General features: G+C 36.1%; 1 protein-coding gene across 1 annotated transcript in view; it reads right to left on the reverse strand.

Moving 5' to 3' along the window:
- LOC150099824 (treslin-like) overlaps positions 1 to 12,167 on the reverse strand; it is a 290,982-nt gene extending 278,815 nt beyond the window's left edge. The window contains exon 1 of the mRNA XM_090403686.1: positions 11,266 to 12,167. Coding sequence (XP_090259812.1) covers positions 11,266 to 12,111 — 846 coding nt within the window. The 5' untranslated portion in view covers positions 12,112 to 12,167. The remainder of the gene's footprint in view (positions 1 to 11,265) is intronic.
- Between the last annotated feature and the right edge of the window lie 3,586 nt (positions 12,168 to 15,753).

A 15,753-nucleotide genomic window follows, 5' to 3' on the forward strand; every position in this document is an offset into this window, starting at 1 on the left:
CAAGTGTTCTCTGCCAGGTTGGCAGGAAAACGACCCAGAGGAAGACCAAGATATAGATGGATTGATACGGTACAAAGTGCCATAGACGACAGAAATAAAAGATCTGATAATGTTGAAGTTTTGACAAGTAACAGACTGATTTGGAGGAAAATTGTAGATAGGAAATTAGTAATGATGTAAATTTTTCATGTAGTACTATGATATCCTGTCCATCCCTTGAGGGTACATGTCAGGAATTTGATGATGATGATGATGATGAAATAGAAAATTTTTTCTAAACATCGGTAATTGTTAATGATTCATTTTCTAGTTTATTCAAGATAAATTGAAAAGTGTGCTTAACATATTTTTTAAAAGTAGCAATTATGCCTTGATCTAATGGGTGAATAATGCTTGTTGTATTGGGTGAAAAAAACACTACCTGCACATTTGGATGTTCTAAATGAAGATAACTTGGTGCATTGTCAACAATTAATAAAACTTTAAAATCGAGAGCTTTTTGGTTCATATATGTCTCCATTTCTGGTATACAAAGCAATTATTGAACCATTCAGTAAATACAGCACTCGTTACCCAGGCCTTTGTATTAGCCATTCAATGTACCTTGTTTTAGATCTTTGCCTTTTAGAGCACGTAGTCTTAGAGTTCAATTTACAAGGAAGGATTTCAATATTTGACCCCCTGATGCACGCTACAAAGTAACATCGTTACTCAATCTTTGCTTGCTTTAAATTCACTTGCTTTTTTCTCAGACTTTGCGATGCAAGTTCAACTAGGCATTTTCTTCCAAATCAATCCTGTTTCGTCAGCGTTAAACACCTGCTCGGGACAATATCCACCATCTTCAATAATTTTGGCTAACTTCTCTTGAAAATTTTTGGCTGCTTCTTCATCTGCTGCTATAAACCTTACCTATTACTGTAGCTTTCTTCCACTGTATTCTGTGGTGTGTATCCAGAGCATGGTCTGCAAAGACCAGAGTGGCTGTACTTGTGAAACCGGATGTAGTCCTTGTGTTCCGAAATTCTGATATTTGCTGTCCTGCCTGTTTGGCCAAAGTAAGACAGTTTACAGCTGAAAGGGACCTGGTATACACGAGGTCCCTTGTAGTCTTACTTTGGCCAAACAGGCAGGATAGCAAATATCAGAATTTCGCAACACAAGGACTACATCCGGTTTCACAAGTACAGCCACTGTGGTCTTGCAGACCATGCTCTGGATACATGCCACAGAATACAGTGGAAGAAAGCTACAGTAATACACCGTAGCAAATACAAATTCGAAAGACTATTCATGGAATCAGCCTCAGCCCTAAGAAACTCTCCAAACCACAAAAAATTTGGTGTATGAGACTCCACAAATTTGGGAGGCTTACATCAGCAGATCTTCAGCCTAATGGCCACTAAGACTTCGCTAAGGGGCACCACCTTCATTCTCAGTTACTGTGTTGTAGTGCCTACGTGCACGTGCCTTTTTTTGCAAGTTCCTTTTGAAGATGGCAACGTGACAGTGCCGAAATATCGGAAATATTTATTAAAGTGTAATTTAATTTATATTCTTATCTACGTTGTCAATTCCTTAAGTGATTTGGTAACTTTAATTTATAGTATAACCAAGTGGGAAAATTTTCCACAGACAGATAAATAAGCTGTGGAAAGGCTTCAAAGAAAAGTTAAGTAGAACTGTGAGTGAATGGAACATTTTGCCTGTTGAAGTAGTGAGTGCATCTGTCATGAATGAGTTTAACAGAATGTACAACAGCTGGTGTGGGTGATGTATGCCCTCCCTCAATGAGTCACTGACTCCCTGGAGGTCTAATAATAATAAAGTCCAGCAAAAAAGCTACTCACCAAAGGCAGGTGTTTTTGTTAAGCCCTGTGAATGACAACTGTTGAGAGATAAAAAGAAAGAGTGCTGATTAAATCTGGAATTAACTGATTTTGTCTGTTATCATATCCTTTGATCTTGAAGAGAAAAAAAAAAAGAAAAGGATGAAATCTAATGTGATGTTTATGTTTTTTATATCTGATATAAAGTTTGTGAGCCTGTCATCAGAAAATAAGTTATGTATAATGCTGATTTCTAAACAGCACTTGTGAAACAAACATTTTGCACGCACGCACGCACGCACACGCACGCACACACACACACACACACACACACTGTTACATCTATGCAATGTCATAATTCACACTCATATTTTTGTAAATAAAGACATTAATCTGATTCTGTCTTTAAATTAATCACTAAATTTTTTTTTTTTAGTTAAATTATTTTCATAACATCCTAGGTACAAAATCGGTTTTAAAACCAGTCAATGAATTGCTTGGCATATTTAATGACAGTTTATTTGCTTCTGTCCCAGTCAAGTAAACATGAGAATAGAATTATAATTAAAGGGAAACAACAATTAGTTGTAATTCAAATAGAGTGTTACATTACTCATTCATTACTACAAATTTGACACCATTTAACTTGATTATCATAAACTTAATTATGAAATTAAGATTTGACACTCTATTCAGTTTAAATTTGATCATCTCTTCCTTGAAACCTGCGAAACTTTGACACCATCCCAATCTAAACCATTCTGATTTTATATCTGTCTCAAAGTAGTGGGGAGTACTCATGATTAACTGTTCAGTTTTTATTTTATTTTATTATTATTTTATGTTGAGCCCATACACGATAGGTTGATCTATCAACCTCTCGTGTATGGGTTCAACATAAAAAAAAAATAATAATAATAAAATAATAATAATAAAATAAAAACTGAACAGTTAATCATGAGTACTCCCCACTACTTTGAGACAGATATAAAATCAGAATGGTTGAGATTGGGATGGTGTCAAAGTTTCACAGGTTTCAAGGAAGAGATGATCAAATTTAAACTGAATGGAGTGTCAAAGTTTAATTTCAATCCAAATAACTCTGTGTCTAGGATCAGAAGCATGGGAAGCAAGCCCACACTTATTAAGTTCCAGTAAGTTAATGTTCTCAGATTCTAATCTCAGCAGAGCAATCCATCCATTCCGCTGAGATTAGAACAAAATCTCAAAATAATATCAACATAAATGGACAATGAGAGATGTGGTAATTTATCCTCGGTGGATGGTAGAAAACAAGACAGTTTCTGAAATGGTTTGAAGATGGTCACCGATCATGCTTGCAAAGAATCTATGCTACTTATTCTGATGTTCTTTTAAAGGTTTTTTTTTATTATCCCATGATATTATTACACTAGATCATAGAGGTCAAATTCAAGTATTTTATACAGCACCTTTTCTCGGTTGTTATAAAGAAGTTCACATTTGGAAATATTCATACAATTTAGTAAATGCATTACCGATGCTTCCTCAATGTTACCACCTATTGGTGAGAGTGATCATAAGGTCTTGATCTGGGAGGTGGCTAACGGTGTGGAATTTTTGATTAAGACAGGGTATATGTGAAATTACCATGCTGGCAAGTATGACAAGTTTAGGCGATTGCTTGGATCAGTGCCATGGCATGTACAACTGCAAGGGCTGGACGTCGATAGAGCATGGGAAGTGATCAAGGAGCATTTACAGGAGGTTATGGCTGATTGTATACCTAGGGTCCGAATAGTAAAACAAGTAGGGGTTAAATGGATGAATAACACCATTAAGCTTGAGCTGCAAAAATAGAAACAACTGTGGATGGAATTTAAAGAAAGGGGTGACCTGCAGGCACAAGAACGGTATAAAGTGCAGGCCAGAAGGGTAACGAGTGTGGTAAAAACAGCAAAAGCCGATTATGAAAGGAAACTAGCTATGCAAGCAAAAGAGAATCCCAAACAGTTCTTTCAATATGCTGCAAGCAAGAAAAAAACTGTACATGGCAAAATGATTTTAAGGAATGACGATGGTAAGGAGGTCACTGAACCAGTCAATATAGTGGAGTTACTGAGCGCGCACTTTGCAAAAGTATATCATCCAGGTGGTGACATTGAAAAAATGAAGGAGCCATTAGTTTATACGGGAATTGTGATGAATGAAGTGGGGGTGAATAGTCTATTACAGAACCTTAATGTGAATACATCTGGGGGATTGGATGGTGTGCCGGCACGGGTCTTGCGTGAAGCGGCTAAGGAATTATCAGTGCCCTTGACCATGTTGTTTAATCTGAGTCTCGGGTCTGGTTTAGTCCCGAAGGCGTGGAAAGAGGGGGAAAATAGTTTCACTGCATAAAGTAGGATCCAAGACTATAGTTGCAAATTACCGACCGATCAGCATATCAGGAGTTGTTGTCAAGGTCTTGGAGAAAGTAGTCAAGAGAAAAATACAGGAAAGGACTGATGAAAATGAGATACTGTACATGGGGACAGCATGGTTTTGTAAAGGGTAGATCATGCCTGAGTAACTTGCTCAAGTTTTATAACAAGGTGACGGCTAAACTGGATAAGGGAAATGGGTTTACAGTGATACTGCTGGACCTGGCAAAGGCGTTTGACAGGATACCACATGGAATTCTAATCCGTAAACTACAACATATGGGAATGGATATAGGGTTGGTGAGATGGATAGGTGGTGGTTGATGGAGAGATATCAAAGAGTGGTTTATTCAGGAGTGGAGTCCAAAAGACGGCCTGTGACTAGTGGGGTGCCACAGGGTTCTGTTCTTGGACCACTGCTGTTTAATCTGTTCATTAATGATATAGGGAAGGATCTAAGTGGAACAGTTCATTTGTTCGCTGATGATGCAAAGTTCGGGAGGGCGATAGTGAATGCAGAAGATGTCAAAGTCTTGCAGGATGACTTAGATAGATTGGAGTTCTGGGCTAAGGAGAATGGATGTCAATTTAATGTGACAAAATGTGAGGTTATGCATTTTGGGGTGAAAAGATTAGCAGCAGTATACCACATGAGTGGAACTGTGCTCCAAGAGATTGATGAGGCCAGGGACTTGGGAGTGTTGGTGGATAGGGAGATGAAGTTTAGGGGGCACATTGCAAAAGTAGCTAAATCAGCTCATCAACTCACTTGGTTGTTGAAAAATACCTTAACGAGCAGAGACAAGCAAGTTATTGTACCTCTGTACCGAGCCTTGATAAGACCTCATCTTGACTACTGTGCCCAGATTTGGTCACCTCGGTTCCTTCTTGATGGGGAGGAGGTGGAGAGGATCCAGAGGCAAGTGACTAAGATGATAGCAGGTCTATGGAATGAACCATATGAGAACAGGTTCAAGATTTGTGGGTTGCAGAAACTGGTTGATAAGCGGAAAAGGGGAGATATGATTGAGACATTCAAATTGCTAAAAGGATTCTATAAGATTAATTCAGAGAATATTTTTGAGATCACGACTGGTGGTGGTGGGAGAACTAGGGGACACCAATGGAAGTTGGGCAAGAGTGTGGTTAGCAGTGGTGTTAGAGCTGGGTTCTTTACTTTTAGAGTGGTAAATGAGTAGAATAAGCTGCCAGAGTCTGTTGTGGGTGCTATGACAGTGAGCGAGTTCAAGGCAAGGTACTGTGAGAATGTTGTATAGTTGTGTGGACATGATGTTTAGGGCCTCCCTCGATGAGTCTAAGGACTACCTGGAGTAGCCCGAAAATAATAATAATGTTACAGATTTTGCAGATGGGGCAGACTTTTATGCCATTGCTAAACTTGATTGGTCTTGTGTGGCCAGTCTTGAGGCGAGAGATCATGGTAGTGGCACAACGATGAAACTTGGAGTTGATGCTATCTCCTGGTTTTTCTGTTGAATAGCAGTGGTGAGTCATGTCCTGGAGAATTGTGTTTTCTTTTAAAGGTAAGGTAAGGAAACTCTTACATCATATTCTAGCTAGATTGATTGTTAATATACATTGATAATTTTCTGTATAACAACTTGGTAATATCCATCATTAGTTAAGGTGATTTTCATTTAATTCTTCCAACATAAAGGAATCAAAAGTACAGAGTAACCCTGGTGTATATTTTGATAATACCTGTCTTTAATGTCTCCTCAGCTGCTTGGTATCTACCCTGAGGGCATCATGCATTTAACAGTGAATGGAATTAGGATAGATGGCAGATGAATAAACAAATTGAGGTACGCTGATGAAGAAGGTGCTCCTTTGTAATGACAGAGAATAAGTAGGATAAATCCTTGACACAGCTCATGCGATATGCAAGAACAAGAACTTAAACTCCACCTTAGCAAGCCAAAGATTATGGTTTTTGAAGGAAGTATAGACAGTAAAGATTCTGAGAAACAAGTGTATCTTAATGAAGGAATAATTGAGGAAGTCAGCAAATCTGAGTACTTGGGATTCATCATTAATTTGAATAACTGCTTTGCAGAATACATCAGAAGAAGATTAGGAATGGCTAGAAAAATAGAGATTTGTTTAAAATCTGGAAGGGCAGACCTGTTACTATATGAACAAAACTGAGGATTCTAGATACAGCTTTTTTTTCTTTCTTTCTTTCTTTCTTTTTTTTTTTTTTTTAAATAGCAAGTTATGGATGTGAAACTTCGAACCTAAATAAGTCTGACAGGAAAACAGCAGCTGCATGCGATATTACAGAAAATTGATAATCTCATATACCAAAAGGTGAACAAATGGATGGGTTCTAGAGAGGATCTGTAGAACTGAGACTGCTAAAGAACATTGGCAGGAGGAGGCTGAAATACTTCGAACACACAGTAATGCAAGGTCAAGTTCCTGAAAAATGAGGAAGCAGAATGAGCTAGAAGGATGGTGTATCTGGAGTGACTGGTCTGAGGAGAGCTGAATCCTCAGGAAACCTATGAAAGGACCATCTGACAAGACTTCATGTGGCACATCACAAAGTGGCATGACCACGTGGAATCTAACGTCCAATGAAGCTATGGAAGTATGAAATTATTTTGTTCCTCTGATGTTTTTTAAATACTGTGAACCACTGTTATGAATAACCTATAATATCTAGGCCCCCATCATTACATTAACCTTAAAAGAGCTGCTTATCTTTAAACATCATAGTTCATTCCAGCATTGCAATTATCCGCTAAGTTGTATTTTCAATTTTTGCTATATGGCCCTTGGATTTTTTCCTCAGTGCTTTGTTGTCATTGAGTTGCTTTATATTTTCTTCTAGTAAAAGTTTAAATATTTCTGGGTGACAAGTAAGATAAGTATTCTGTTTAAAAGAATCAACAGGTTGATCATAATTTAAGAATTTCTTAGAATACTTTCTCTACCTGTTTGCTATTTCATCTCTAGTAGCTAGTGTTTTGCTATTGCTATTACTGACTATTGTCATATTCATAAGTGGACCTGTTTTTATGGTTTTTAATTTCATGGAAAAATATTCTAGGGTTATTTGCTGTAGAGTATTTCTGTATTTCTTCAATCTCTTCACATAAAAAGATTCTTTTCCAATGTCTAATTATTTTTATGGCTTCCTTGTTGCTCTCTTCATATCTCTGAGCAGCATGAATATCAGTTGAGTTGTTAAGTCAAATGCTATCTTTTTCTTATAGTTATTTACTATATTTACTGTATAGTAAATATATATTACTATCTCAGCTGATCTGCATGAGCTGAAAAATATTTACTGTTTATTTTAACCCTTAAGAACAGCACCAATTAGAAAACAGTTGCTATATATCACTCTTTACTCCTCTGAAGCTCATAGCTTAGAGATAGAAAATAACATTTCTGCTTGGCAAAAGGTGAAGAAAATACAAATATATCTATATGACAAAATCTGAAGTAAACACAAATTTATGTAAATTGACAAATCTAAAGCATCCTGAGACCTAAATGTGAATATATGAAGAATCCTATGATATGTAAAGAAACACATAAACCACAATAAAATTAAAATTAACAACAATTCTGTTATTAATTTTATGTTATTTAGTTTTAGTTTTATGAAACATAAAACAACTGTTTTATGTTTCATAAAACTTCTTCAGTGATAACCAAGTGACATTTGAATACAATGGATTACAAAAACATATGGTAATAATGGAAATCTTTTATATGTGTAATGATGTGTTATCTAAGCTTAACACTATAATACTATTATGAACTAAAAAAAAAAAAAATTTTTTTTTGGCCATTGTCATGGAACCTTGGCATTTTCTTTGACTAACATTAATATTTATAAGTGCTATTATTTAATGATTTTGTACTATTCCAATAGATCCCATAACTAGTGTCAATCCTATCCTGGGCCAATCCAACATGGGACTGACCATGGGGTATATGGAGATTAACCAACTGAATATAACTTTGATGTTCATGAATACATTTCTCAATTGATCTGCCCATTTGACTAGAGCATATGTTTTTCAGAAATACACTTTTCAAATGATCTGCTGTTAGCAGAAATAAAATATGTAAGTCCTACTACCTCATCCATTCTTCTGCATTTCAAAAGAAGTTTAAAAATGAAATGAACCTTATATACAGTGATTTGATCCATAGCTCAATCAGTAAGGAAAATGCACTTTGATTGGAAAGACATGTCTCAATCCTGTCTAGAATGTAAAAAACTCTTACTGACCTCAACAATCTTAAGACCTTTTCAACTCATGAGTTAGCTAGTCTCATACCAAGTTGGCAGAATTCATCCTCGTGAAAACTTAAATTTTTCATTCCACAAAACAGACAAATCAGAGAATATGCTCAATTAACAGACACAGAGTAACCTATGCAGGCAGGATAAACTGCTCTATTATCAAATTCATTTAATTTTTATACAGCCAAGTTCTGCAGGCCATTAAGCCTAACACATTAAGGAGAGGATGAAGATTCACTGCTACTGATACCTCATATATATATATATATATATATATATATATATATGTAATAAATTTTTTAACTTGGGGATATTGTATATTAAGATAACCAAGTAATAGTTATACATATATATCTGATGGTTGATAGTGACACAGCAAAAGCTGTACTTATTGTCAACTTTATTAGTGGCAGAATTATGACTAAAACTACCTTTTTTCTTTCTCTAAGTTCTTACAGGTTATGTTCCTGCTGCTGAAACTGATAAAGATACCATAGACACTGACAATGAATTAAGTAGAGCCTTCAGAGGAATACCAAACAAGGACATTGTAATACTCTGAAGAAAACTAAATGTCAGAGTTGGATTTTGAAATGATGGCAAAAGAGTGTATGGGAGGTGTCAGAAATCAGAGAGGCAAAAACCAATGGCACAGCTGAGGGAGTCCACTCCAGAGGGCACTTTGAATCTTTTTGCACTTTTGAAGAAAATACTGTCTCGAGAACTCAGTTCCAAATATTGTAATACTACTGCAAATTTTCCTCACAATTGCTGAAGTGTTGCTAGTTGTGAGAGGAGGTTTTTCTAAATAAAACTGATTAAGAATTACCTACATTACTATGAAATTGACTTCGCCAATGTCATCGACGATTCTGCTAACAGAAAAGCAAGAAAAATAACATGTTAGAATATTGAAATTAAAATTTCTTCACACATAAACATAGTGTTTTAATTTATTTCCCTATATGTCATTTTGATTTTTTGTAGTATTTTTGGTGTGCATTAAGAGGGGTGGCAAACTCAGGGTTTGCCACCCCTCTTAACTCACTCAGGGCAGCAAAAGCTGTAGCTACACCACTGGCAAAAACCTAATAAATTTTGGCATTAAGAATGAACTGTCTCTTAACACATTTTTACAACATTAAGAGAATACACCTGGTGACAGATTTAAAAATCAAATAAACTATATAATGATTAGAAACAGATGGAAGACTATAGTATAAAAACCCAAAGATCAGTCTGTGGTTCAGATCACGAACTGCTAATCACTGACATAGGATCCATTTAAAAACCATGAACAAACCTGTAAATTGATATGATTTTACCAGAATACAAGATTCTCCAAAGAATATAATTACAGAAAATGCCACATCAGATGAATTATGGAACCAGGTCAAGATGATCTTGACTGAAACAGCAAATCATTACATCCCAAAAAAACAAGTTGAAAGAAAATTATTAAGACAATAGCATTAATCTTAAATGCAAGTAAAATCATGCTCTATATTGTTAAAGAAAGAATTAATAATCACGTCAAGATTCAGAGAATCACATTCCCTTGTGAGATCTCTAGATCCATTAAAGGTCAGAGTACCAGTCCAGATCTCAGGTGCCTTACTGAGAAAAACAAAAGAAATCAATAGGCCTGCTTACTTATGCTTTACTGACTACACCAAAATTTTGACTGAAAAAACTAGACATAGGAAATAATGTCAATGTCTGGTTTTCCCCAACATTTTATCCAGTTAATGAGTGAAATTTACAACAATAACCAAACTGATAAGAAATGACAACATGTTATGAAATTGGTTCTGTTAAAAAAAACAAAAAAAAAAGAGTAAGGCAAGATTGTTTACTATCTCATGATCTCTTCAGTCTCTATGGTGAGATCATCAAGAGAAGAGATCTCTGGATGGCTGGAATAGAAGTATACTGATAGGTGGCACAAGAATAAATAACTTAAGATATGCTGACAACATAGTACTAACAACAAAAATATAAAGGACATGAATGAACCCCCCCCCCTCGAAGAACAGAATGGCATTATTTGACATATGGATCCAAGATTAATGGCAATAAGACAAAGATGATGATCCTAGATAGTACTCATAATGGAAATTCTTCAAAATTGCTTACTAACAGAGATAAAGTAGGTCAGTTTATCTATCTAGGTTCACTGCCAATGGGAATCATATGGAGGAAATAAGAAACAGATTACAATTTGGAAGATCTGCAATTAATCAAAAAATATCTATCAATCAACACAATGACCACATTAGTCAGATCATTGGTCTTCTCTGTGGTTCTTTATGGCTAGCAGTCATAGACACTGAACAAAGCAATTATGAAGAAGATAAGTGAATTTTAAATGTAAGCCTGGAGAGGAATGCTTTGAGTTCCTGACAGAGAAAAGCAATCAGAGATCAAATGAATCATGAAATGAGTCTCATCAACATGAGAGAACAATCTTCAGCCATTTTGGGACATACCTCAAGAAGAGAGTGAGAGAACGCTGAAAAACTATCCACAATAAGATGCCAGGTGCTAGAAGAAGAGGCAACCCCATGGGAAGATTACTTGATCAAACTCCTGCTCTTACTGGACTAAGGTTGGAAGATAGAATATGATAGCTGATCACGAGTCCTCGGTAATGGAGAGATTGAATAAGTAGTAGTGCATGCATATATATATATATATATATACACAGCACTAACTGTTTACTATTTTAAAATATGTTACTTACCTCAGAGGTAACAACAGTCAAAACTGATGTGTCCACCCAACTAACTGCAATTTTTGTAGAACTATAAAATCCACGATACAGCGACTCGGGCACTAATGTTTCCAATATATCAATTTCACTAACTGCAATTGGCTTATTCTCACAGAAAAGATACAATTCACGGGTAGAATGCGGGCAATTTGCTATTAAAAACACGAAATTCATTTTTTCTTCGTATATTTCTTTCTGTTTAACTCTTTTCCCTTTCCTATTCCTTCGTAATGGAGATGATATATCAGGCACATCCCACAGATAATTACCAAGAAGTTCAGTAAAAGCTCTTTTAAGCAAAGAACATAAAGGAAGGGAACGAACTGGGGATTTCACTTTACTACTGGGATCAGGCGACAGTTTTTGATTTTTGTTTCCATCTTGGTGCGAGTGGCCAATTAGTTTATTTGCACTCTCTTCAAATGTGTTATTCAAACGGCTTTCTGTCTCCAAGTTCGATCGATGTCTTTCGTAATGAACTGACAGTTCACATTCAAAGTTTTCAAGAGTTTCTACGTTTAGTTCTACAAAGGGAAATGTTTGCATCTGTTGAGAAATAAAACCTTGACTATTGAAAAATTTATATCCAAATCGTACACTACTGAAGTGGCTTGCAAAGAAAGAAAGAAACCTGAAGACTGCCAGCCTTATACTTTGTGTAGCCTTCTCATAATTAACATCTGATAAAGAACTATTCATATGAAGGGCACTAACATCAAAAAGAAATACAGCCTGAGCTACTGACATATTCAGTGACACATAAAGATACAAATGCAAGTAGATGCATAATGGGGTGAAAAAAAAACCCACTGTCATTAAAAATTACAAAGAAAATCAAAAACAAATTTACCGCTCATGTTCATTTTACGATACTCGCAATTACTCTTACACAAACTAGCATAGCGCTACCTGTATTTCTAAAAATTCTCGTTATTCATTCAAAAACGTTACTTGAATTGAAAAGGACATTTCTTCACATTGTGCAAAGAGGTTTAGTAAATAAGATAGTTTTTTCAATAACGGACTAGGCTCATAGAGAGCTCTTTTCAGTTATAGACTATACCATTATGACCACTTCAAGTACGTTTTTAGAATAGTTTGAAATCAAAGAAACCGCGAAACAAAAAAAAAAAGTAAATAATAATAATAAATAAATAACCGTGAAGCTGCAGAACAATACGCAAATGAGATTCAAGTCGATATTGTTATAAAAGAGTTTAACGCTCATATAATGAAAAAGTCAAATACTAAGCATTTTAAGAGAATATCAGAATGTACCATATAGAAAAGGGAAGGTAAAAGAACCAAACTGAAATAATCTGTTACTGAGGCAAAGAGTGACAAAAACAGGTGAAGTGACTCTGAATATTACGAAATATGAGATAATTTTTTCGGATTATTATGATTATTATACACTTCTCCTAGAGTCGAATACTCATCAGACAGTTTCTATATCAAATATTACAACAGAAGAGCTGCATCATGGAAGGTCTACTATGCTCGCAACATATCAATCATACTGAATCTTAAACTGATTTACAGTCTTAGCATTCAGACAATGACCTTCACTCATTCGCCATCTCTGTATGAAAACACCGCTTCTTCACGATTTTGCAGGGAAGGCCTAGAATCCTTGTCCATTTCCCTTGTTCTGCCATTTGAAATTATTATTATCCTTGTCGTTGTTGATCGGGCACTTCCATGGAGTCCGAAGATTCGCCGTTGGTGACCAACATTCCACTAACAATTTTTATTCCCATGGGGAGCAGGCGAGAAAATTAAGCACTATCTCCGTTTTAGAGACTGATGGAGAGTCAAACACACCATTATTAGCCAATAAGAGAGAGCTGGCCCAAGACTATGACTAATATTAAACGTCATCCATTATGAAGAGACTGCAGACATATGTCGCTATCTTGTAGACTTCAGTGGTGAGCTATAAGAGGCTCGCACGAGCCCTTTGTTAAATGTTTCTCAAATTTGCGAGCCCCTTGTTCTTCTTGTTTAATAATCTTGTAGAACTAGAAAATACCACCGTGGAATGTATACATGTTACTATAATTGCTGCTTTAAATTAATATAGATTTTCTGATAACTATATAAAAAATCATTTCATTGCATTTTGTCCTGATGGAGCTAGTGCAATGTTAGGAAATAAATCAGGTGTTGCAATCAAACTTCTACAAAAATTTCCCAACGTTGTGATTTGGCATTGCGCTCAAAGTTCACACTTAGCATTAGACGATTCGATAAAAAAACATTACGGAAAAAAAAATCATTTTGAAATATTTATGGATAAATTATATGCTTTTTATAATCAATCACCAAAAAATCAACGAGAATTAATGCAAAAGACCTTGGTATCGAAACTTTAAAGATCGGCCGTGTGTTTGGACCACGATGGGCAGCTTACAGTTTACGAAAGGCTCTTGCTTTGTAAAGAAATTACCCAGCTTAATGCAAGCATTTTGCATCGAACGATAAATATAAGGGATTTTTAAATCGACTTCTCAATTTTGAATTTTTAAAAGATGTAGCATTAATGAAGTCGCAATATAAGTATTAAAAGCGCTAAGTCAGGCTTTTTTTTTTTTTTTTTTTGCTCGACGACGCGAGCCCTTTGTTAAAATTTCCATAGCTCACCACTGCTTGTGGTCCCTAACAATATCTTTGATATCAGCAGGGTGGCTATCGCTACCAGACATCCAGTTCTTTGGAAGAAAATTAAGGTTCTCCATAAAAGACGTAATCTCTTAGAACGTCTATACAAAGATAGTTGCCAAACCATGCTACATTGACTGAAACTAAATAGAAACCATGAACTTAAATTATCCCTCTTATGGGAAATACTTGTTCACAAGTTTCAGAACTAATTGAATTTAAAATTGATAGCTAATATTTATCCATTTTTTAATCTCTCGGTAAAGTTATTTTTATTAAAAAATAAATGAATTTAGACCATGACATTACATCAAATAGGTGAAGTGCGCGAGTTTCATTGTTGAATCTATCATTTCTGTTCTTGTGGTTGAACTTAAAAGTAATCCTTATGATGTTTGATACTAGGGTGAAAATAAAAAATCAGCTAACGTCTTTTTATTACCGTATAGGTAGTACGCGAGGCCGTTTAGCCCTATCTAACTTTTGGAGACTGAGTGGGCATTCAAACTCCACTGGCAGCCAATCAGAGATAGTTGGCCCACGGCTATCACTAATTAAGCGGCACGCAGCGAAGAGAGACGGCTCAACAAGTGCCGCCATCTCGTGGTTCCTAACCCTAACACAATATATTTAATGACTGAAATAATGTGGGTTCTACGGTCGATTTTCCTGAGTTTACGGGAGGAAAAACCTGAGTTCCCGGAAGAAAAAACCCGCTTGCCCGTGCCAGAGATCGACTAACTCGGGAATCGGTCGAAAAAAGGCTTACAAAAATTTTCTCTAATCGACGACTAGATTCGAAACAAAGTCTTTCTTCGTGCGGTCAAGCGCCGTGGTATGCAAACGCCACATTCACTGAGCTACACAGGCTCTCTAGGATGAAAATATTATGCTAAAAATTTACCTAAGTTATGTGTAATGTATTGTCAGTCGTGTACAGGGTGTCCCAAAATTCACGCAAAAAGTAATTTTGATAGAAAACACAGGTTTTTAATTAACAATTGTAATTTCTTATTGATTCATAAAGTATACAGTATAGGGTATGCATGGAATAGCATATCAGGTAAATGGCCTCCACGGCTTTGCTGGCACATACGCACTCTTTTGTCAAAATTTTCCATTACTGTTTTGCATAAATATAACTGAATTTCGTTGATACAGCGCTCAATTTCCTCCTTCAAGGCGTGGGTGGTCGTGGGCTTGTTGGCATAAACTTTAGACTTAAAAAAACCCCAAAGAAAAAAGTCCAACGGCGTTAAGTCACATGATCTGGGCGGCCAATTCTGATCACCAAAATGGGAAATTACATGACTAGGAAATGACTCATGCAGTAATTGAATTGTTTCTTGGGCTGTATAGCATGTGGCACCGTCTTGTTGAAACCACATGTCGTCCACATCCATATCTTGCAATTTAGGCACAAAAAACTGGATTATCATGTCGCGATAGCGAGCACCATTAACTGTTATTGCCTTGCCAGCCGCATTTTCGAAGAAGAATGGACCGATGATGCCTCCAGCCCAAAATCCGCACCAAACAATGACACGTTGTGAATGCATTTGTTTCTCAACAATCACTCGTGGATTTTCTGAACCCGAAATGCGCCAATTTTGTCAATTAACGAAGCCATCAAGATGAAAATGAGCCTCATCGCTGAAGATGATCTTGTTCCAAAAATAAGCATCCACTTGTTGTTGTTCCATAATCCATTCCAGCGTTGTTCTTTCGTGTAGCGCTCCATTTTTGATAACCCTGAACTGTCAGCTGTCACGCTGTCTTTTTTTTTTCTCGTTGGCA

Source organism: Typopeltis vanoorti, chromosome 14, assembly GCF_054136105.1.
Source record: "Typopeltis vanoorti isolate ZY-2024b chromosome 14, IOZ_Tvanoo_1.0, whole genome shotgun sequence".
NCBI classification, from domain to species: Eukaryota; Metazoa; Arthropoda; class Arachnida; order Uropygi; family Thelyphonidae; genus Typopeltis; species Typopeltis vanoorti.